General features: G+C 36.5%; 1 protein-coding gene across 1 annotated transcript; it reads right to left on the bottom strand.

Annotated features, from left to right (window-relative positions):
- Positions 1–2,529: 2,529 nt before the first annotated feature.
- LOC145778670 (kelch-like protein 35) lies at positions 2,530–23,387 on the bottom strand. The gene is made up of 10 exons (XM_082590212.1): positions 23,242–23,387; positions 22,565–22,741; positions 21,522–21,674; positions 20,420–20,507; positions 17,403–17,482; positions 8,271–8,451; positions 7,647–7,784; positions 6,668–6,826; positions 5,702–5,846; positions 2,530–5,122 (listed from the first exon to the last, which is right to left on the bottom strand). The coding sequence occupies exons 2-10, from the start codon at positions 22,637–22,639 to the stop codon at positions 5,017–5,019; spliced, it is 1,125 nt and encodes a 374-aa protein (XP_082446338.1). The 5' UTR covers positions 22,640–22,741; positions 23,242–23,387; the 3' UTR covers positions 2,530–5,016.
- Positions 23,388–24,495: the final 1,108 nt, after the last annotated feature.

The raw sequence follows: 24,495 nt of genomic DNA, 5'->3' as shown, positions 1-24,495 counted from the left end.
TTGGAATCTTACTGGTAATTCTACCAAAGGACAGCTTTCCATTCAGCGGCATCTAGTGAATGAAATAATTTGCAGACAACATCATTTCAACAATCGGAAACTTCACTCTGTCATTTCAACTATTGGAAACTTCACTCTGTCAAATTTGGTGGCCGGCCCTGCGTCAGTGATTCAAAGCATCTACAAGAAGGCGAAATTGCTACAAAGATTAAGCTCTCAAAGAACCTTTCTCAGTCCCACGTAATAGCCTACTTACATTAACGTACCCAAGGATTCAAAAGAATCTTCTAGGAATTCCACAATGTACTAGTGACAACAGACATTACGGCTTCTCGCATCCTGCAGTACTAAGCCTTCAACCCAACGTGATAAATTGATAATGCTTAACCGATGCCGAAGGAAGTTGGTCGCTTTGTAACATAGTCACCATACACAGATAAGGATTAGCGCCTTGAGAGATCAGCAACTCCGGTCAAGAAAAACGAACCACTGACTTTGTCCCAGACTATAGGCTACAACAGTACAACAACATAGGCTTCAAGTAGGCTACCAAGTGGAAGGCAGAGTGTAACAGTTAAGCTACAAAATATTAGATAGAGACTTCTTCTGATCTGCTTCGTCATTGCTTTTCCTGAAATGCGGCTCAAAATGAATGCGTTGTTCTGGTTTAGTCAGTTTCTTTTTATGTTTAATTTGTCCACACTTGTAATAAATTTTGAATATAAGATAGATTAAACTGTTTTCATCGAAGAAACTTCCTGAAACACTTTACGATATGTAAGGGTACTACAATGAATTCTGAGTGACCATATTGATCAGGTTTAGTAATCTTAAACTGCTATTTCTTGCAATGTCTATGTATTTGAGTTTAATAAATTTGTATACTAATTTATCAAAAGTTAAATGTTTGATAACTGCTTCCGCCTACTAGGAGTGTCTCAGATATTCCAGGCTTCCTATTTGTGCTCTTAGTTTCTGGTTATTGTGATCGGCCTACGCAGTATGCATTTCAACACGCCATAGCCTGCAGAAGGGCGTAGGCATTTCTATCTACTGTAGAACAGCATGCTGTTCATCATCATAAAAGAAATCAAAGTCTTGTAAGATCTAGTTGGCTAATAATAATAAGTAATGTATCTAGTAATAAGATACAGAGATTAACTTTCCATTCAGTTTGTTTTTATTCCTAACCATCACAATAAAATATAATGTGCGCTACGCCATGCATCGCAGAGGTCTGGAAAAGAGTAGAAGCTACAAAACGTGGAATCTAGATTTACAGTAAAAAGTTCTCTTTAGACAAAATTTTATATAGATTTGCTTGTTCTACATATTTATAATCGTCTTACTATCTTGTTGCAGATTATGCTAAAGAAGTCACACTTTTATTGTGTGGCAAAAGCTTTTTAAATCAACTGATTTTTTTGATTTAGTGTGATGCTGTCTAAACGTCTGCGCGACGTTCGAAAGGACGTGGGTTCCACACCGCTCCAGAGCTCGCGGCTGTGTCTCGGCAAAGACACTGAATGGCAAGCCAAAATAACAAAATAAGGGGAGCAACTGACTCGAAGACTATATGTTACTTCGCTGCTTCCTGTCGTCTGTTGTATCGCATCTGTGATCGCAGTGTACTATATGTTATCGCAATGGGCGCAAATAAAAATACGATTATTAACAACAAAGTTTTTTTTTGAATTCTTGCAGAGATATTAGGATCTACCTTTCCAAGATCCTGATCTGACGAGTGCAATGCCTCAACATATATGCATTATATACAGCGTAGTCAACGTATATTGAACAGTATGGTAAGTCTAATATCGACTTCAACTACCGTCGTAAATTCTCAAACTGAAGTACGCAGATCTCAAGTGGTACGCTAGATAAATTGGGGGTACGTGAGAAAGTTTATCAAACCTCATATCAACAGTTCAACGATTTTTCAATATCAGGTGACGACAGGTTGCGACGCACAGATTGTCAGTTGAACATGACGTAAGATACGCCTTTGAGTTTTCAATATAATTCGCAGAATTGATAATTTTAATTGATTAGAACAGTTGCAAGGTAGCCTACTTATGTTTCTATTAAATCACGTGCAGTTTACACCAAATTCTGTTCAAGGATACGTCACACATCTGGCTTTATGAAAAGAGTACGTAGCTAAAAGAAAGTTCGAGAAGCACATCTTTAATTTTATATCTTTATTTTATTTACTTTGTTGCACATTTTTTATTAACTTAATTAAAAAAGTGAAATCAACGTTAAATTGTACAGAAGGTGCTTACCTTAGGTTTTGTTATGCAAAGTTTTGCATTTAAACACAGTTCTATTATTGTGTTCTTTATTGGCAATATGACAATAGCTTTAATTTAAAGATTCAATAGAAAAGGCTGGCCGATTCCGTGTTATAAAGCATCGCTAATAAGTAGTGACAAAAATACTTATATCGGTCAACTTCGTAATCTGATCTGTTGCAAATTCTGTATTAAAATATGTTTAACTAATGATGTTCTGTCATTCGACGACCAATGCTTGCAAAAATACAATTTATTTGCAATGATTATAAACACTGCACCACACGCCTATAAATTATTTAGATACATTCAACAAAATAAATCAGTGTGTTGTTTGACAACAATTCGATCCAACGTATAAGTGCATGGTGCGTTTGCATATTGAAGCCATTCAGGCGAATAAACAACGGCAGTAACCACATTGCACTCAAGCGCATGAAAAGAAAACACAAAATTTAAACTACAGTCGTTGGAAGGATAATTTGGGCCCGTTACTAATGGGGTTTACAGGCCCCAAATCAATACACATTCAAGAAAACATGATATATCTAAAGAATACGCGGTGGTTCCTTCAAGTTCCAGGCCTCTTGGAAAGGTTGCAGGCCTCTAAAATCTATCACAGCCCTGGTCCTAAAGTACCTACTGAACTCCCTGCTAATTCCACTGTTTGAATCACATATAAATAAGTCACACAAGTTTTGTTGCTTGTCACAGATATTTCGTATGCCAACTAACGTCCACATATTTCAACCTATAGGCCCTCACAAAAGCATGACTCAACAATCAATCAAATAACAACTTGTGGTTGACCAAAAAATTATTTGTAGCCGCAAGAGAGTGATCGCTTGGAGCAGCAGTGGCTTGGAAAAATTAAAGGAGCTTTGGCGGTATAGGCACTTTAACATTACTCACTCGTCGAAAAGCGTACTCGCGGTTTAGCCGATTTCAGTCATGTGACTCGACACGTGATATTCTGATCGAAAAATTTTGATACAAAGAAATTTAACTGAATGCTTCGCTACAACCAGCGTTGCCTAATGGTTAGGGCAGAGGAGTAGTAATTTCGATTTCGTGGATTCGATTCCCACCCTCTGCTAATACTACTTTTTCTTCTGCAACTGAACTGAGTGCAAGAAGGATCTTAATGACTGCAATCAATGGAGTTTATAAGGAAAATTGTGACTAAAACACAAAGCAATTTCACATTGAAAAGCAGGCACTCTTCAACGAGTGGGTGATGTTAAAGTGCCTACCAGCTTTGGCTTCTAACAGCAAAACACGCTCCGGTTCAAAGTTAGTTCGGAAATTACTGGTTTGTGGATAGGTCTTTGCTCAGGCGATTTTGAAAAAGTAATGCGTTTTTGTAAGTACAGTCTTGTAGCAACCCGTTTAAAAAGCTGAGATAGTGGTGCATTCTGAGTACCATGTCGAAGTCCTGATTTTACCTAAAGCTCAGATTTTACTTATTGTAGTGATGCTATAGTGGGGTCTGGGTGATGAAATCGTGTTTTCGCCAAAGGCTAACTAAATTGAGGAGGGGCAAAAACATCTGTTGGGTGGGCAGCTGTCATTCAACATGAATTACAATAGCATTAAACGTTTTAATAATTTTAAAACATATTTTGTTGGAGGTACAAATATAGTAGCGAGCCATAATGAGCCGGAAATGCAAAATAGGAATATTTCACTCCAGGTAGGTGCCTCTCCATTCAGTATAATCAGTAAAACTTTCAAAACAGACCGAGTCAATAAAACTGCGATTTTTCTAAATTTTTGTCTCAAATCATAATAAAAACAGCCAAAATATACATTAGGACTGGAAATGGAAAGCATTTAGCCAATAACAAAAAATTGACCTGTTGAAAAAATTTTGTAAAATAGACTGGACCGCAAAGGGTTAAACTTTTACTCAAAACAAAAGAAGTAATATCTAATAACTTCATGTCACATTATATAATACATAAACTAAATAAACAAATAAAGTGTGTGAAAAATGTAGAAAGAAAATCACCATTCAAACTTTTAGGAATCAAAATTTTAAGCAATGCTGCTTAAGCACGATTAAAAACACAGTCAGTTTTTGAAACTGCCTTACAGCACGTTTCAAAAGTTTTCCAAATCCAACGCTTTCTCATCGTTTATAGAAGTTGTTTTAGACAAACATTAATTTGTTAGTACGTCATTAAAGATGTTTATTTCTAGTATAGGCCGTTTTTGCACGTTTACATAGAACTTGCTTTCAAATTTTTGAAACTAACATTCTCCAGAAAACTTTATTCAACTGTTGTATCCGTTCCTGTCGGACTTTCTTGTCAATTCAAACACTCGAACTAAAGGTACAACGCAAGCAATTGAATATTCCGTGCAAAAATATGTAAAAACGAAACAGGCGATGCCAAATGCTGTAAGATAAAAAAACAACAGAAAAGATATATAGTGTAGGATGACCTTTAAGTTATCAACTTGATCTAGAAACACTGTAGCACCAAGCTATCAGAGCTGCCGTCCTGTCAGCAAGGTTATTTTGCATCTTTTTGTCACACCCAGGCTGCCTAAGTGGTTGAAGATTTTGAACTGAGCGGACGGAAAGGCAAAGACGTCAATTTTCATTTCCACTTTCAAGCATGTCGTTTAGTGTTGTCCCAAGACACAATAGCGTACTCTCGACAAGTGCCAAGACTTCGTCTTCCGTTGGGCTACGTGCAAGGGTTCTTCTCACATCTTATAGAATAGGAACAACACAGTCCACGTCATACAGGTCTGGAGAACTTGCTTCGATCTCCCAGGCATTCCGATCTGGGTCAAAAACCTCAACGGTGCATTGGTTTCTGTAAGACATTTGCCACTTCAGATAGCCTAACTTCAACGCATTACGTGATTCAGAAATCATACACAAATTTTCAAATACAATTAGAAAGAATTAAGTGCGAGCATTTGCATTAGACAAACAATTCACAAGTTTAATTAACGCTTGAAGGGGTCTTAAATGTCACTATCAGAAAGCATTTCGATTATTCTTCTTAAAAATATGAGATCCTGATTGCAGCTTAATTTAAAACTAAACAAAAATTTCACAGGCTGGAGTGCTGGTCATAATGAGAGATAATCCTGGTTATTCCGGAAAAAAAGTGCAGATTTTTTATTTGCGGTAAAAATTCAAAATTGCATAACTTTTGCCATCAAATACGTGGATTTTTATATAGTAGCCTATTAACACAAAGGAGTTACGACGTTAAAAAAGTGCGTTTGATTAGATTTTGATCGTTGGCTACACACAGGTGATTTTAACAAGTGATGGTTATTCAAACAAAGATATCAATCAAGTGTGGAAATAAGAAGCAGTTGTGGCCTTTCATGAACAGCTTGATGATGCAATATAATTGAGGTAAATAATAAGTTATTCTTACTCTCCTCCCACGACATATATCCGTCTTCCTACCACGCATGCGCAATGTCCAAATCTTGCCTTTTTCAAGCTCGATACCTCCGACCATTTGTCACTCTGAGGATTGTACTTCTCCACTGATGTCAAATAACCATTGTTCCATCCTCCTGTATAGCACAAAAATTCGATAAAATGTTGGAATTGCAAAATCACTCGGTTGATTATGAAGTATTCCATAAAACTGTGAAATAAGATTTGCCGTTGTTTCATTTCAATGAAGATTAAAAACCAGCATGGCTTGTTGTATGTAGGTCATCAGACTATGGTTTATAAGGTGTACGGTCGTTTGGTCGACCTGACGTTTGGTCGACAAGACATTTGGTCGACAGGACGTTAGGTCGACAGAACGATTCATTTTAGGGTTAGGGTTAGGTTAGGGTTAAGGTTAGTTAACTAACTTTAACCCTAAAATGAATCGTTCTGTCGACCTAACGTCCTGTCGACCAAACGTCCTGTCGACCAAACGTCCTGTCGACCAAATGTCTGTCGACCAAACGTCCTGTCGTCTAAATGACCGGGTACCGGTTTATAATTAGCTAAAGGCTTAACATTAATATAAGTTTGCATGGATGTTACACCGGCGAAAAGTGTGCAAACGACCACTCTTGGTTGTGGTCTCGGTTTTCAACTTTTCAGTGTTGTAAGGTAATATTTCCACCATAAAATGTAAGCTACATAATTCCACCCGAGCATAAACCAGTCTTGTCTTGAAAATAAAACTATAGTTTTAAAATACTATAAAAGACTCTACCAAGGCTTGCTAAATATGAGAAAACTCAAACAAAGACTTTAAAATTATAGCAAGTTTGAAATTTACAAAAAAAATAAACTCAATATTTGTTGTTAAAACAAAACGACAGATACTGTATGTGATGGATGGTGTTGCACTCCGCTATGTCCAGTAAAATGAAAAAAAATTAAAGCTTACCAATTGCGTAAATTTCGTTGTCGAGCTCTGCAGCAGCCAACCACTGACGACCAATCTTCATTGGAAGACGAAAGCACCAGCCGTCACTAGGGGCACCAAAACATTCAATTGAACTGAACCTTTCTGTGCCAATTCCTCCTCCGACAGCGTAAATTTTCCCTAAAAAGTTGTCAAGGTATTTGATCACAATCACACAACGATAGGAAAGCTCCCATATTGTTAAAAACAAGTCTGTAGTCAGAGGGTAATTTTGTTATAAACCGAAAACATAACTTGATTCGTTTTGTTGATCGGTACATTAAATCGCCACCTTGTAAGTAATTTCATGCAAATGTTATTCAGTTTTCAAAGTGCTTTATTTACAAAAGTGATAGTGTTGTAGTCGCATGTTTAGATTGTTTGTTTATAATTTTAAGCGTATAAAACTAATAAAAAATTATTCTCCACAATTTGGGTGTAAAATAACTTCAATTAAACGTCTCCATAATTGGCAATTTTCAACCAAGTCCCTGAATTCTTCCAGGCGGTGTTCAGTGAAAGATGGAATTTTACGTATTGTTCCCTTTATTTGTTTGTCTTTATCATCAAAATTAAATAATTACAAAGTTTTTTATAAGCAGGATGTTATGGATGATCTATTGGATGTTATCGAGTATGCAAGTAAAGCAGAGTCTGGCTTGGTTCAAAATCGAAATACATTCATATTGTTTTGCATTTTTCTCAAATGATTTTAAAAGAAAAAAAAACGTAAACATTTACAACTAAAGAATGATGCAAACAAGTCCATCCATAAAACTGGATATCATTTTTATCAAGCTTTTGGCTACTTCAAAATGCAGCAACTGAACTTGCAGTCAAGCTATTTAAGTTTTGTAGAACAATGTTTTTTTTTTTGACCGATCAAAACTTTAAATTGTTTTCTTGCTCATTATACAAAATGTAGCATTGTCTCAAAACCTTAAAAATCCAACAAACTTGCCTTCCACAGTCACCAGGGCGTGACCGTGTCGAGGAGCTTTCATGTCCTTTAAGCGAGACGATTCCCATTGGTTGGTTTTGTAATTGTACCGCTCCACAGATGAAAAGGCCCCAATTCCACCACAGGTATAAATGTAACCTTACAGAAATGAAAGAAATACTTTCTGTCTCAAAAGCTTCTTTATTTAAAAATGGCTTGTCTAACCAACGATTTAAATGGCATGTAAATAAATAACAAATAAATCCATAATTTCTCTATAACTGATTGTTTGAAAATGTTGAAATGCGACTGTGTTACGGTATGGTCATGGTTTACAGAGAGACTTTGGCATGACATGCTTTTTCAAAGAAAAGCGTTGCACCTAAGCTAAAAAGATGATGAGATGACTCTAAAAATTATTAACAAGGAATCAATCATCCAACTTAAATAGAGTTGGTTGGACACTCTTCACTGACTTCTTTGACATTGACATACAGTGCGCTATTATGCAGACCAAGCCCATAACTGGCGTGAAAATGGGAAGTAAATATCAATCTATAAGCTTCGACCATAGCCAATCAAACCTCGCAATACATAATCAATTTTATTTTTTTTATTTAAAACTAGTCACTATGATAAACTCACCTCCGTGGGTTGCTGAAGCGCCATACCATCTGTGCTCATTTGTTGATGCCAGTTTTACCCAGTGTGGCATTGCGTCTTGTAAATCCAGCATTTCAACCACCTTTGTACATTTTCCACCAATCACGAACACTTGACGATTAAAAGACACGGCGGACCCTTTGGTGTGACTCGTGGTCGTTTTCTGAAAACGTTACAAAAGAAATTGGTTCAATTGCGCTACCAATGCTGAACAAAGCGCATTTTATCAACAAGGATAATACGTAATACGTACCGGTAGTCATACAATCAAAAAATAAAAAGCCCAGAGTGTAGATACTTTACTCTTGTTCAGTTAACGTTTTTATCTTCTGTGCTGTTGAACAAAGGCAACCCCTGGTGTCGCTAAGTTTTAACACTTCAGCTGCCGGCGTTTTGAAAAAATAGGAGCAGTTCTCCTCTTGCTCTTGTTGCCATTGTAATGAAAAAATGTGTAACAGCTTGGAATTTGCCATTGTCAATCAAAACGGAAATGAACAAAGTAACCATCCATAAAAAGCAAACCTTTTATGCAATAATGTATTGCAACAACAGAGCAGGGCCTCGAAAAATAGTTTATTTCAATCGCGCATTTGTAGGCTACCTAGCTCTTTCAGTCGCGCACGTCTTATCTAGAAGGTACTGGTATAGCAACGTCAGATAGACTAGAAATTCGAAATGAAGCAAAAACACTGACTTGTGATCAAAATTAGTGGTTATAAATGACATGTAAAACAATTGGTGGAATCACAGCCGACTTATGGTTTAGAGAAGACATGCTATGCTTGTATTGCTGTTTATTAGATTGGTCACTAAAAGCAGAGTGTTGGTTCATTGTATGGGTGTCAGAGATGATTGAAGTTTGAATTTTCAGGCTCTGCATCCAGTGCTTATAAATAAATTGGAGAATTTTACTTTTACTTAACACTAAACTTCGTCTTTACATCCGCTCCGGCTCCGGTTTTCGGACAAAAATTCAGGCTCCGGCTTCACTCCGGCTCCGGTTACTCCGTATATCCGGCTTCTGCTCATCTCTGGTGTGTGCAGTGGCGGCTCGTGCCATGGGGCTGCAGGGCTGCAGCCCCCCCTGAAAGAAAGAGAAAAAAGGGAAGATATGTTTTCCTCTGTGTTTGTCCGACCCGATTACTTTTTTCACTTATGGATTGCGGATTGAAAATTAAAATATTTAAAAATTTGTTTGGAAACATGGCTTTGGGACAACATTCTTTGCCGCCCCAGATTTTGGATTTCAAGTGCTCTGATTGGCTAAAAAATATCCTTGAAGCTCCACCTCTTTTGGTATTTTACAGAATACATAACAGCAATTTTTGAATCTGTTGGGGCTGCATGGAAAACAGCCCCCCCCCCCTAACCGAATAATTCTACAGACTTTTTAAAGTTAAGTTTTGTTTCGCAGAGTAGCGATGAGACATGACTGTAAATGTGATAGCTGTAGGATTAGGGTATTCAACAGGTTATAGGATGTACCGGTACTAGGGCAAGAAAACAACAGTGCTAGGACAAGAAACAATAGTGCTAGGACAAGAAACAATAACTTACACTGGATCTCGAACCTCAATCGTCTTAGGCTACTGTGTGACTGTGATGTGCAGTCTGACCATAAAAAGAGCTCAACACCTGCTCTCCTGGGCCACATCGAAACCTGCTTTTGCCTGAGGATGGGTTTCTTTTATGTCCGGTTTTCTTTATCCATCCTATTATTGTTATTACAAAGTGACTATTTTTACACACTTGTTGCCATAGTTACAATCAGGTGTTGCCAGAGTTAGGATTAAAGTTAGGTAGGGTTAATTAAGGTAAGGGTTAGAGTTAGGAATAAGGTTAGGGTTTTGATCTTTGCCCAGTTTTGATCTTTGCATGTGACTCCATGCTGCTGAGGGTTGGTATAGTATTTTCTAGGGCAAGGAACGATAATTGTTTCCACTCAGTGATCCGTCAGGAGTGATAGATAGTTACGTAAGTTAGGTGCTTCACTAGTGTCTGCCCTCTAGGTCTAGTACCGGTATGCTGCAGAAGTGCATCTACATGAATGATTTATCTTCTGAATTAAACGGTCTTTCTGTTGGCTGCTGCATTGGCAACTCCTGTCTTCAATCATTTAATGTATGCTGAAGGCTTGTGTTGTTTTGCATCAAGTGTCAAGGGACTCCAGAAACTCATCAATGTTTGTCAAATGTATGTAGTTTCTCATGACATTATATTTAATTGCAACAAAACTGTTGGTGTTTTATATAAAGCCTAGATATGTTGAAATTTGGCTATAATCCGATCATATATAATATGATACGGTATTTAAATAAAAATCGTATCTGCTTTGAGACCCTTGAAATATATTGGAGTAATAATTAACGCTTCTACCTGATGATAAAGACATGAAACGACAATTACGGTCATTGTATTGTTCTGAAAACATGTTAAAAGCAAGGTTTTCCAAACGTTTGATTGCTGTTAAAAATGTGTTGTTTCGTTCCTATTGTATGCCTTTATATGCCTGTCAACTATGGTGTAACTATCTTCTATCCAGTAGTAATCGCTTACGTGTTGGATACAATAATTGTTACAGAATGTTGTTTAATCTGCAGAGACGATGCAGCATCACCTCTGCATTCGTTGATAACAATATCACCATTTTTCAAGCTTTCATTTGTAAAAAATTATATCAGTTTGTAACCCGCTGTAACTTGTCTTCCAACCAATGGATATATGAACTAATGCGAACAGACTGTTACACTCAATCTTTGTATTTGGTACATTACGACTCAGCTCTTCGGAGTTGAGTATCTGCTTTGTTTCTACTTTCATCTTGAGTCTGATGCAAATAAATAAAAAAAAAATATCATATATATATGGATAATACTCTTAGTTTGACTCTGAATCTACCTTCATTTAAAAAAATTGACAATGATTTCATTTGTCTTAACAGGTTTATGCTATAATAATTTACACTTTAATTGGAACATTTTGCAATTTATATACAATGGATAATTCTGTAATGTCATTGAAAAAAATTAGGTTTTCCCAGTTGTCTCTGCAAGAAAAACTTAGCATCAAAGCACAAGGAAGACCCACTCCAAACCTTGACATTTCCCAATCATCCACCAGTAGAGGTAACCCTTATGCAAGGAAGTTTAACAGAAATGTGTATGATGATCATGACTGGCTGTGTGGCTGCAACAGTGAAAATGCTTTCTTTTGCTTTCCCTGTTTACTGTTTGGTGGAGATCAAGAACATTCCTGGACCAAAGTAGGTGTGAAAGACCTGAAACATCTCAGTAGAAAGACAGAGAAGCATAGTAGATCAACTTTCCACATGAACAATACTTTGAGTCTTTCAGTGCTTGGCAGAGTTAATATTGCTACACTTATAGATTCTGGATATCAACTCTCCATTACTAAACATAATGAAGAAGTAACGAAGAACAGAACAGTATTGTCAAAGATTATAGATTGTATAAAATTTTGTGGCAGATTTGAATTGCCATTAAGGGGACATGATGAAAGTCAAGGCTCAAAAAATCCTGGTGTGTTCATGGGGTTAATTGATTTTGCTTCCAATCTTGACTCACGCTTCCAAAATCATTTTAATTCTGCAAAGGTATTCAAAGGTACATCCAAAACTATTCCAAATGAGCTTTTGGAAACGATTCTTGAGCTTTGCAAAAGCAAAATTAAAGAAGAAATATCACAGTCTGAATTTGTAGCAATCATGTGTGATGAAACTACTGACATCTCAGAGAAGACACAGATGGTGATTGTACTACGGTATGAAAGTCATGGGAAGCCTGTTGAAAGATTTTGGGGTTTTTTTAATCCTGCTAACCAGACAGCAGAAGCTCTGTCTTCAATCCTATTTCAGGAACTTAAAGTTTTGCTTGGGAGCAATACATCCAAACTTGTAGCACAAACTTATGATGGTGCTGCTGCTATGAGTGGTGCAAGAAATGGTGTGCAATCAAGAATCAAGCAAGTATATAGCAATGCACACTTTGTCCATTGTTATGCACACCAGCTAAACTTGGTTATACAAAAAGCCACTTCGCAGAATACCAGTGTCAGAGTCTTTTTTAACAGTCTTTCGGGAATCCCAAGTTTTTTCTCCAAATCTCCTCAAAGAATGGCTGCTTTGGACCAAGTTGCTCAAAGGCGTATTCCTCGCCCATCAGCAACACGATGGAATTTTAAAAGCAGGACGGTGAATGCTGTATCGGAGGTAAAAGACGCACTTATAGAATGCTGCTCAACTTTGGAACAAAGCAACTCTTCGGTGACTGGCTTTGCTGCTGCTGGTATAAAACGAATGCTCATAGATCCAAAATTTGTGTTTTGGTTAGATTTCTTTTCGAAAATCATGCCTCATGTTGACATACTGTTTGCTCAGCTGCAGTCTGTGGAGCTTGAGTCATTCAAAGTGCAGTGCTCTCTGGATAATTTTCTGTCAGCAATACAAAGAATAAGGGAAGGCATTGCTGCAGACAATGAGTCACCTTCACCCACACGGAGAATGCCTGAATCCCAAATCATTGATGCTAAAGAAGTATGTGATGTTGTCTTAATGCAGTGTCAAGAAAGGTTCAAGTTCACCAATCATCTTGAAGCAAGCACTTTATTTAATTTGAAAAATGCTTCACAATATGCAAGACAGTTTCCAGAAAAAGCTTTAGAAAAATGTTGTGAAGCATACCCTATGTTAATCAAAGACAAGCTCAAACCGGAGCTGTCTGTTCTCTATTCTAGAAATGACATGCATTCAGTGAGTGGACTTGTGCAGCTGCTTTCGTTGCTAAACCTGGAAGGAATGCAATCAACTTTTTCTGAAGTAATAAAGCTAGCTAAAATTCTACTTACCACTCCAATGTCAACAGCAGAACCAGAACGTTGCTTTTCATCACTGAAAAGGATTAAAACCTTTTCCCGCAGCACCATGTGTACTGAAAGACTTTCTGCATTAGCCATGGTGTCAATAGAAAATCGCTTAATAACTGAAACCAAAGATTTCAACGAGAGGGTAATTGACCATTTTGCCATGGCAAAAAGTCGCCGAATGGAATTCATCTATAAATAAAGGTCCGCTGTCCTTTATATGTGATGCTCAGTAATGTGTAGCAAAGAGTAAATGTGGCACCTATGGCTTGAGCGAGATCAATGGTTATAATTACAATATGTGTGTGTGTATTTGTTTGTTTTTGTAATGTTAGGTTCAGTCGTGTTCTCATTGCTTTAAGAATTGGCGCTCCAATTGTTTCTGGAATGAGGAGGCGACTGATTCTTAACTAATTCATCTACTTGTTTTAAAGTGTCAGGTTTGGTGGCCGTGCTTAACTATATTTATCGATGCATATACCGCAATATTAGATCCTTTCATGCACGTCTTAAACCATTAAGGTTTTGCCACCTTTTCCTTTTGTTGGTTTTGTTACTGTATTTCTTTTTTACAATATCATTTCTTTTGCATTCTGTCAAAGAAAAATAATTTGAATTGAACTGAATTATACTTGCCATCCAGTGGGCATTTATACTTGTGATAGAATTGAGATTTTGTCTTTGTCCTTCTGTATTGTGATACATGCAGGGTTGCTAGCTGGCTTCAGCTGGCAAAAGATAATTTTTGTAGGAAAGAATAAAAAATGTTAACTTCCAAGCATTTTTAGTTCTGGAGCAGTGGGTGCATACATGCAGGGTGCTCCAAAAAAGATGTAGCTACGGTTATACTACATGTATACTGCAATATACTGTGTGTGTGCGAAGATTATGTACTTTGTAATGAGATCGTTTTTAACTGCAAAAAGTCGTGTGCTATGTATTTTCTAACTAATCACTTAAAGTTAAATTTAAATCCAATTTCACGGCTCAACGGAAGTCAAATCAAATCTGTAGATAGCGTCAGATACTTGGGTGTATTTCTTGACACGGCAATGTGTGATGACAAGGATATAAACCGACAAGTACGATCATTATACTGTTTTACCAATAAATTAAAATTTTACAAGAGCTCCAGTGAAGTTAAAAATGTTCTCTTCCGTTCATATTGTACCCCAATGTATGCATGTCACCATGGGAAAATTATCACCAACGTGAATTAATCGCTTGCGTGTTGCATTCAATAATGCATTTAGAATTATTCACCATTTGCCCAAACATTATAGCGTAGGCTACGTGAACATCAAGTCTTGTGTAACATTGTATGTCATATAACATTTGATGCATTACAACGGAAAATGGCCTTTTTTTTGTTGGGTAATGTGAATCATCGTCAAACTCTATTGTTGATTCCCTGATAAGGTATGACTGCTATCGTAACTCAAACTACCTCCTTCATTATAATACCACTATGTAGGCTATGCCGTTACCTAGCCTTGATGGCTGCTATGGCACAGCAGTGATATCAACATTCATCGATTGATAAAGTTTAAATTTCTTTTTATAGTTGGGTGTTTGAACAGATTAAGTATGATATTTCATTTTGAATATTGATTTTTGTTTCGCATGTTTAATTTGTGTGATATGGATCGCATGATCTGAAATGGACGATTGATTAATAAATTTATTGCTTACTTCAGCGTCATTCCTGTGAATGTACTTCTGTTTGTCTTTTGTTTCTGTGTATTTTTTTGTGTGGATCGTATGTGGACAATCGTGTCCGATGCCGGCGATCGACAATAAATATTTGCAGACAACAAACTGAGCGAACTATTGAGAAAACGACGAAGTGCATAGAACATAGTTTGATTTGTATTTAGCACTGATTTTGAATATAAAAATTTGAAATATTAGTATTTTTCAAGCTCTACAGCAGCATTTTTGACTGTTATTCCACTCCCAAATTTCTTTTGAAAATGCTCTCAAAATGCACCAAATTAAATGTAATTGTAAAAAATTTTCTGGGGGAGGCCCCCCAGACCCCCCGCCGTGGGTGTCGCCTTCGGCGACACGCCCGCAAGGTTCGCCTGATATCGCCCTCCAACAATTCTTGGATATGCTGCCTTGCAGCCCCCCCAATTCAGGAGGCCACCAGCCGCCACTGGGTGTGTGTATGTTTTTTTCTGTTTACACTGCCGTATTAATCTAACAAACGACCTATGTCTCGTCAAAGTCTGTATTTTTACCTTGAATTCAATTAATTCACACGTAAGCAGGCTAAGTTCAATTGTTAAGTGATATCTTTTTTTAAGTACCATTATAGTACCAACAATTCGGGCAAAACACTAAATCGTCCTGTAAGTATAAACGTAAAGATTAATCACCAGCGAAGTAGCATGAGATGCTTGTAAACAAAGTTAACGTTTGTGATAAGCAAACATTATACAAATGAATGAATTCGCGTCTGCCTCATTATGATAACAACACAGGCTTGCTGCGTTGTCGCGGAAGGCAAAACCGTTGTCTCTGTTTGCTGTTGAAGGTTGAAAGTAATTTAATTTCTGTAAATGATTTACAGTCAAGGATAGCCCTATTCTTTGTGCGTTTTGCATCAATAAACGATTCTAGCAGAAACAATACTGCTGGCCAAGATGCTTATAGCTGATTTGATCAATCCTTCTACTGCGCAAAGCCTACCTTTGACAGGGGTCCAAGAAGTACTTTTAAACCCTGATGATTTTAGGGACGGTAAGCTTTCTAAGGAACCCAGAAAATGAAAAAAAACACCTCGTATTCTTTGGATATGTGCGTTTTTCTCAGAAGTGCCTTGATTTGGGGTCAGATGATCTGATTGGTACCTGGACCAAATTATCTTCTTATGGATCCTGCTTCTATGGACTACTGGTGAAAGTCAAAGCTGGAAATTTTGTGTGAAACTTGTAACACGAGTATTCTGCAAGCTGTTACACTACTTTAGGCCAGGGCTATTCAACTGGCAGACCGCGGTCCAAATCCGGACCTTCTGGGTATTGATGGTGGACCTTGAGCTTTTGGAAGAATAACCTCATTGCCACGTTTCAAGGCTTCTTTAAACAGATTTCTACTGGGAGGAAGCAATCTTTAATGTGATTATCCAAGTTTCTGAGAGGCTTCGACTCTCAGACTGCCCAATACTTTCTCAATACTCAATACCAATTCGAGTTACATTTTACCTAAACAAGTGGTTTGGTACAGATAATTTAACTTTCGTGATAGAGTGAGAAATAACTTGTTTACCGGACCGCTAAAAATATTCAACTTGTCAAACTGGACCTTTGTTAATATTAGTTGAGTAACCCGCTTTAGGCTATTATGAATACATTTTTATGTTTTTCCTCAATGAGTTCTTACATTCTGTTTGTAGATTTGCACCCGGAAAAGATAGCCTACTGTACCAATACAGTGGGCTATATTGATATGTAAGAATACAACAAGAGTTTTTTTCCGTCTTAGACCCGAGCTTTAACAGAATTTGTGCGATGTACTTACCGAGACCGAAACAAAAGTACCTATATGTTAAATTTCCATTAGAGTTTGTTATTTGTTAGAATCTTTTTTACACTTTCTCTAGGATACGTATACGTCCCATGTTTTTTATCATACTATTAGAAAAATATTATTTGGACTTTAATAAAAGATTTTTTGATTAAACAATGGCTTTTTTTCTTTTTCCCATTTTTTTTTCTAAAACAACATGGCTTTCTTTTACAGCATGGTGAATATTATTGATACACGATAATAATGTCACTACAGCCTACACTTGCATTATCACTACATTTCCTTCGTTTGTATGAGAAGTTGTTTTTAGACTACATTTCATTCCGGATTTTATTGAGGTCAAATGTTTGCGCATTCTTCTAGTAGCCACTTGATGGTGGAGTCCTCCAGCGTTGATAGATCAACTGCCCTTGGTAAAGTAACAACCGGAAAGTGGTGGAGTATACTATGGTCTGCGATCTGTTTTTCTACACCACAGTTTCATGCCGCAGATGCTAATAGACCCCACCATTATACATATTATACATAATACACATCATGTCATTATACATTATACAACCATTATACATAATGCAATGCCATACCATTATTTACCATTATACCATTATAATTATTAATCTACTTTTATATATATTTATACAAATAGTAAATAAAATTTACTTTAAACAGTGTAGCTTACAATAAGCGTATAGCTCTAATTACCGGCATGTGAAAAAATTGTCTTTTTACAATGTCGTATTTCAGCACCCGCTTGTCATTGCGAATCATCACCAGTCCAGCAACTATACATAATCAATTCGTTTACACGTTAGTCTGTAGTGTCAATATACTGTGCAACAAAATACTGTTGTACATCTTATTTCAAACTTGAGATTTTAGCTAGCATATATCTCACTGGAAACACGGATTTGGTGATTAAAACGTAGTCCATGTACAAGCAAACCAGTACAATCTTTAAGTAAAAATTTAGACTCCGCTAATGCAAAAGATAATTTGGACTAAATTATCTACCCTGTATATCAGCTGTTTCAAACGCTCTCGCTCTGTAACATCAATAGAAAGATTTTAGGTATGGAGGAAAGTTACCAGGCAGTTAAATTTGATAAAAAAATTCAAGTAAAGTTTACAAGTATATATCCCCTACGCCTTTTCCTGATAATGCCAGTGTTTGGCGGCAACCTTGCAGGTAGGCATGAAATCTTGAATATCTCTCGTTTTTGAAGCATGAAACATTCCAGCCTCAATTGTAAAATTGTGCTTAAAATCAATTGTGCGACTTTATGTCATTGTACAATGTGTTTATTTTTAATGTGTGTATTGTTCTTCGTTACTATGTTTAAGTAATAATTCAAATCTTATTATCGCAGGGTAGCAACTTTCTTGTAGACCATATGGTTGTTTCGTTGCTTGGACCGCCCCGGTAGCGCAGTTGGTAAGCGCGTGACTTCTGGAACAAAGACGCTTCAAGGTCACGCTGCTCTGGTTCGACTCAGGGGTGTGCGTGTGAGCAACGCACGTTAAGGACTGCTCTCCATTCAGCGGCACCTAATGGATGAAATAATTCCCAGCATCAATACTTAAACAATCGGAAACTTTACTCTGTCAATCTCGGTCACCAGGCCTGCGTCAGTGATTCAAAGCCTCTACAAGTATGTGAAACTACCAGGATTAAGCTCTGCAAGAAGCTTTCCCAATCCGAGGATTAAGTACGGAATCTTTAAATGAGAGAACCAATGAATGAAGAAAATTCAGAAATGGAGAAATTTTTTTCGAAAATACAGTATTTCCTATTTTATTTTATTTTTTGCTATGTGTTTATGATTGTTTACAAGTTATAATATAGACCAGGGTTTCCAACCTTTTTTACACCGTGGCCCCCTTTGAAAATTTTGAAAAATCAATGGCCTCCCTATTTTTTCAACGTTTTGAAAAAATTAAGAAACGTCATTTTAATTAAAAAACTTGTTTATACTGTACAGTAACCGGTAAAGACCATTTCATAAAGATTAGGGCAAAATGTACTGGTGTGTTTATTAAATGTTAATTTATTTCTTTTGTTATATACAGTAGTGTTGGAGTGGACTTAAGAAATGATAAATTAAAAAAATTATATAGTTTTTCAAAATTTTCCATGGCCCACTGGGAGGCCATGGTCCCCAAGTTGGGAACCCCTGATATAGACCAAAAGATCAATCTCCGATAATATTGTCACTTTAATTTTCTTTGTGATGGCTACTGCATTGTTATTTTTGATTGCTTTATAACGATTTTTTTTATTTGGAATAAAAGAGCTATGATACAAAGTTTAGGTTTTGTTTTACAGTCATAAAAAAGGAGCTACTCAGTAGGATTGGGACCCCGGGAAATCCCGATCCCAGAATTTCAAGATTTTAACCTATTTTTCTGATCCCAATTCTGGGATTAATTTTATTAAAATTTTGGGATTTCCAAAAAACATCTACAAAACCTGATGTAGCGCCATATCGCTTGACACTTATATTATTTTGGTTTTAAAGCAGCTTCACAATATCAGCTGGTTGTTTTGAACACTCCACATTATTGCGATAACATACCAACTATGACAAAACAATGAACTACGCAATCGCTTTAATCGTAGCATTAGTGCTACTGGATATCGTAGCGTTAAAAAGACGGTTGCGTTAAAAAGACGGTTAGCGTTAAAAAGACAGTGCTGTCAGTACAGTTTCTGCTAATTCTGCACTAGCTTTTTGCAAAGGAGAAATTAAAATTTAGCTCAGAATGGCAAATTTTGAAAATGTAAGTTCAAAGAGAAAATCCGAGATATGGCAAAACTGTTTGTATTGTAAATCTACGCAAAAAGCAAAATTTAACTTGCGTCAAACCGTTTTGAAAGCTTTAGGGTCCAGTACAAAGGGACCAATAACTAAATTCCGACATTAGCAAGGACTTGAAAAAAGCTTTAGGTTTGTAACCATCGAGCGTTGGAGTGTTGAACTGGTTCACTTTTTTGGGTGCCTCAAGAAACCTTCCTGCATTGATCGACCGCAGGATCAGCTTGGTCATAAAATAAAGCGTCAGAAAATCGCTGCCCTGGCCTCGAACGTTCTCAAAGATTGTTCCCAAGCCCAACTGTTGAATTAGATCGAGCCTATATTGAACAGAATAAAGATGCCATTACAGATGATAGTAGCCATGAAACTGAAATGACTTTAACTCAAGAGCTACATGCTTTCGTAGCAGAAGATGAAAGTGAAGAAGCACAAAACTGTGATGTCGGCGCTCGAATAATGCAAAAAGAAATGCTGCTATATGAACCAAGCAAAAACAAGGCCAGAAAACCTGAACAATAATTTATATACAGCATTGAAAAGCTAATTTTGTTGAGGCTGAACGTGCATTTTGAACGCTTGGACATTTTGCCAGCAAAATTAAAAATCGTCTTATCGATGATACTCATGTTTTTACGTCAGTATTACAATAAATAAATGTGGTTTGTGTAGCTTGCATATGTATTTTCCTACTTTGCTAATCCCGACAAATCCCGGGATTAAGGAGTACAAATCCCGGGAAATCACGATCCCAGGATTTCAAATTTGATTCCGAAATCCCAACGCTACTACGCAGCGTTTAAAATAGGCTTAAAACACTGAAACGTCTCAATTTAAACATGGTGCATGATTGATTATAATTTTATAACTTTGTGGCCACGTTAGGTTATAAAAATAACATGTTCTCACATTCGTTTGAGCTTAGTCCACGATCAACGCGAGGCATGACAGAAAGCATGATGACCTTGAGGCATTCAGAAGAAGTTGTTACCATTTCCTGTATAAAAACACCCTTAAATGACTGATTGTAGCTGTAGTTTCTTTTTGAGGAAGTTAATTGAAAAAAAAATAATCCAAGTTAAAATATAAGAAAATGAAGGGGTGTACCAGCAAACATCTGTAGGATTGGCCCATGATACTAGAGAAGGATCCACAGAGGATACAAACTGATATGAATGAATCAACAAGTGAATAAAAAATAACAGTTAGGCTAACCTCTCAAGTACATGTAGCTCAAAAATTAAATCTATTCGCATTGTCTTCAACAATTACTCTCAAATCATCATCTCAGTCCACACTTCAAGACAACTTTCCACTTTCACTCTATAGCCTACTACGCTGAAGAAATCGGAAAATCGAAACACTGGCCTTTGTCCGATAATTACTTTTACTGATGTCTTTTTAGACATTCTTTTTGGACAATAATGTTTTTTTAGACATTACTTTTAAAGAAATAAAAAAGAGTCAAAAGGCATGTAAATTTCACTTAGCCTACATGTACTTGAGAGGTTAACTGTTATTTTTTTTATTCACTTTTTAAAATATAAGACTATGAGAAAAAAATTCACTTTGACAAGTCGAAAAAACGAAGATACTATGGTAAAACAACAGTGATTCAACAATTAACATATGGTGCGCTTCAAAGAATTCTGCATTCCGAAACGGTCAATGCTTAAAACAGTTTGTAGGCAATAATAATTCAAACACTAATGAAAACTTTACATCGTCAATTTCGATAACTGGATTTGCTTTAATGACTCAAAAACTTTACAAGCATGCGAAACTGCCAGGATTAAGCATTCAAAAAGCTTTTTTTAGCCTTGTGCAAATATTCTTCAAATTAATCGATTGCTTTTTTTAAATTTGCACACTTTTCAAAGCATTGATGCTAATTTAAAAGTTTAACATTAAACAAGTTACATTAGGCTTAAGTATTTTTAACTTACAGTACAGTAAACACATAAAGAAAACAAGTCAAAACAACATATAAGTTAGTAACGATCAAAATTACTTCGTTTAAAACCACGTCGCTCAAAAATTCTTTTGATAAAGTTTGAGTGTCAATTAAACCAAAAAGTGTCCGAAAGTGTTGCCGTCTGGAATAGAAATCACAATGTACCCATCCAGTCACAGCTCGGAAGATGCTTGCGTGAGAAGATAGCACCTGATAGCACAAACATAGCTACAAAATCAAGAGTTAAGTAAGTCTAGTAACTGGTATAGGTGAAAGAATGAAATGCTTGCTACAGATCTAACCTTATGCAAAAATTGCAAAAATTTTAAATCTGCCACTTTCAACAAAATTTCTTCTAACTAAAAAAATAATTTCAAATGTCGCTACAGCATTGTATTATAAAGTGATGATTGTAAGATATATAAAAACTTAAAGAATATGAGTAAAAAAAGTTATACTGTAGTGCAAAAACCTGATCTTGTTTCGACTTGATAATGTGAATCAAATCACTAAGTTCCAGACAATCAAGTTTTTTTTCTTGCACAAAAAGATCAAATTGTTCCAGGATTATTTCTTCAGATTTTTTTACAACGTTTGCATAGCCGCTTTTCTTGCTAAATTCTCGAATTCTTATACAATTGTCTTTATTAAGTATCAATTCAACCTCTTCTTCCTTCAAATCTGATTCGACCGAAGGCTTGAGGGAAACTGTTAACAGCACAGTAAAGTTTTAAAAACTTTAATTAGGCTTCATCGTTGTTAGAGAAAAATTGTTTTCTATGAATTAAATATCACTGGCAAGTGTGCTGTAGAAGAAAAAGACAATTTTTATAAAGTAGTTCACTTTTTAGGTCGTAATACGTTTTGTAAGCTATATTGAGGTAAAAGACTTTGGCAAATACTCTTTGGCCCACCTTCTAAATGAGTTAAAATATTGCAAACGAACCAATTATTTTCCTTAGGAAAGTAAGAGGAAGAGAAAGAAAAATTAATAGTTCTGATTCCAGCTTAGCTTTTTTTCATTTATTTTTATTTTCATCAATATGTAGAAATTGTAGATAGGCATAATAATGCTTGTTTCTTTTATCTATTCAATTTACCTGCAACATTTGAATATGCAACTTTTTCAAAGGGGTTGGAAAACTTATCCAAAGTAACCCAATTCTGTTCATCATACTGTGGTTTTGCGGCGTCTAACAACTTCTCCACATTGGCGGCTTGCATGTTAATTGTTTGATGCGAGATTTCTTTTAGTTTTGTTAGTAAGAAATCACGAACTGAAACATAAGAAAACATTTTAAAAGGTTAAAAAATGAGAAGATTTTTTTTAAGTAGGCTACTTAACACAACTATGAAGAATTCTTTCTCTTTTTTTTTGGTTTTTATCCTACTTTGTGAGGTCTCCTACATGTTATATTTTGACAAGATCTATTTTGCTTTCTCTTTTTGTACTTTCACAGTTTATTTAACACTATGTAAGTAACCCTTCCTTTTTCTAGGTATTTTTGCCTTTTTTCTTTTCTACTCCCAATTAACAAAACCATCCTACCTTCAAATTCATTTTTCCTACTTGAAATGCTGTAAAGGTGTTGTAAGATTACCACGCAGTGAGAGATTGAAAAGCAATTTTGTCATTATAAACTAAAATCAAAACAAGGATTTGTTACAAAGCTTCCCTGTCACAATTACTGTCTGTAAATATGAATCTTAACAGATTAACATACGTTTTCAGATAGTCCAAGTTCAAGCAATAAACTTTATGTGTTCTTACTGATACCTTTGCTCGTTGTCGGACGATTTTCCGGAATATGATCCCAACATGATATCATTAAGTCCAAAAGTACATCAAAAATACCCAAATTTATATCTCTCAGCTTTTGTCGGATATTTTGGAATCCCTTTTGATCGGGTCGTTGATGTTTGTCAATTATTACGCTAATCAACACCCCAAGAGGTACTGTAGCATTGCTGTATATCTTTGTTCGTGTCATAAGCTCGTACAGCACCATAGAGTAACTGCAAAATGAATCATAAAATAAGAATTGATTGGTAGAATTAATAAAACAACAACAAATTTTTCAAGCCTTTGTGCAGCAAGTCTGTCAAGTACTTGAAGATTTGGAGTACGTTGAAGAGATAAAATACGACCTAATCTTTGTGTCTGCTTAAACGTGGTAAAGATGGTGCTACAGAACAACAGAACCCTGTATTTGTGCATATTGCTGTATGCGTATTTGTAATCTGCAGGTCGCTGCAGCAGATGAGGTTTATTAACCAATCAGAAGGCAAAATTTAAATCAGCTGATTGCAGTCATGTGACTCATACACATGATATTGTAAGTGTTCTGATATAAAGTAAGTTAAGTTAACGTTTCGTCGTCGGCAACGTTGCCTAGCGGTTTGACGATAAAGGTAAGAAAAGTAGTCATTTCATTGACATGGGTTAGATTCCCACTCCTGCCATTATTTTCTCTCTTCTGTAGTCACCAAACAAAGTTCAAAGCAAGAATCAACTCTCTGGCTGAGGACTAGACGGGTTACAATGATTGCAGTCAGCTGATTCATAGGAAACATTGTCCTATGTTAAAGTGTTTACCGGTCAAACATCCCATCTGCTGCAACGACCAACAGACTACAAATCGCTTACTGCATAGAGTGGAGTCAGGCCCGGATTTAGGGGGGGCAGAGGGGGCAGGTACCCCGGGCCCCCCGACTTTTGAAGGGCCCCCCTACGTGGAAAAAATGTGTTTTTGTGTTGTTATTTTTCCTTTCAGTCTTTAAAGTTCCTGCAAAATGCTGTACAGTGCTGGATTAATGGCAGTGTAGACGTAGAGGTGGTTTTTCGCGCCGTAGGCGCGAAAAATTTTTTTGCACAGGAGCCCCCCGATCTAAAAGTGCCCCGGGCCTCCCATCAGCTACATCCGGCCCTGAGTGGAGTACGTATTTAACTTCGGCGCCCAAGAATTAAATTGCACCAAGTCTTCCTTGACGGGGCCGCGTCAGTGGAGTGTACGCTAATCACGCCACTAAT

Source organism: Aplidium turbinatum, chromosome 10 (genome assembly GCF_918807975.1).
Source record: "Aplidium turbinatum chromosome 10, kaAplTurb1.1, whole genome shotgun sequence".
Lineage (NCBI taxonomy): Eukaryota > Metazoa > Chordata > Ascidiacea > Aplousobranchia > Polyclinidae > Aplidium > Aplidium turbinatum.
The sequence above is the reverse complement of the archived record's forward strand: the minus strand, read 5'-3'. Positions and strand labels throughout refer to the sequence as shown.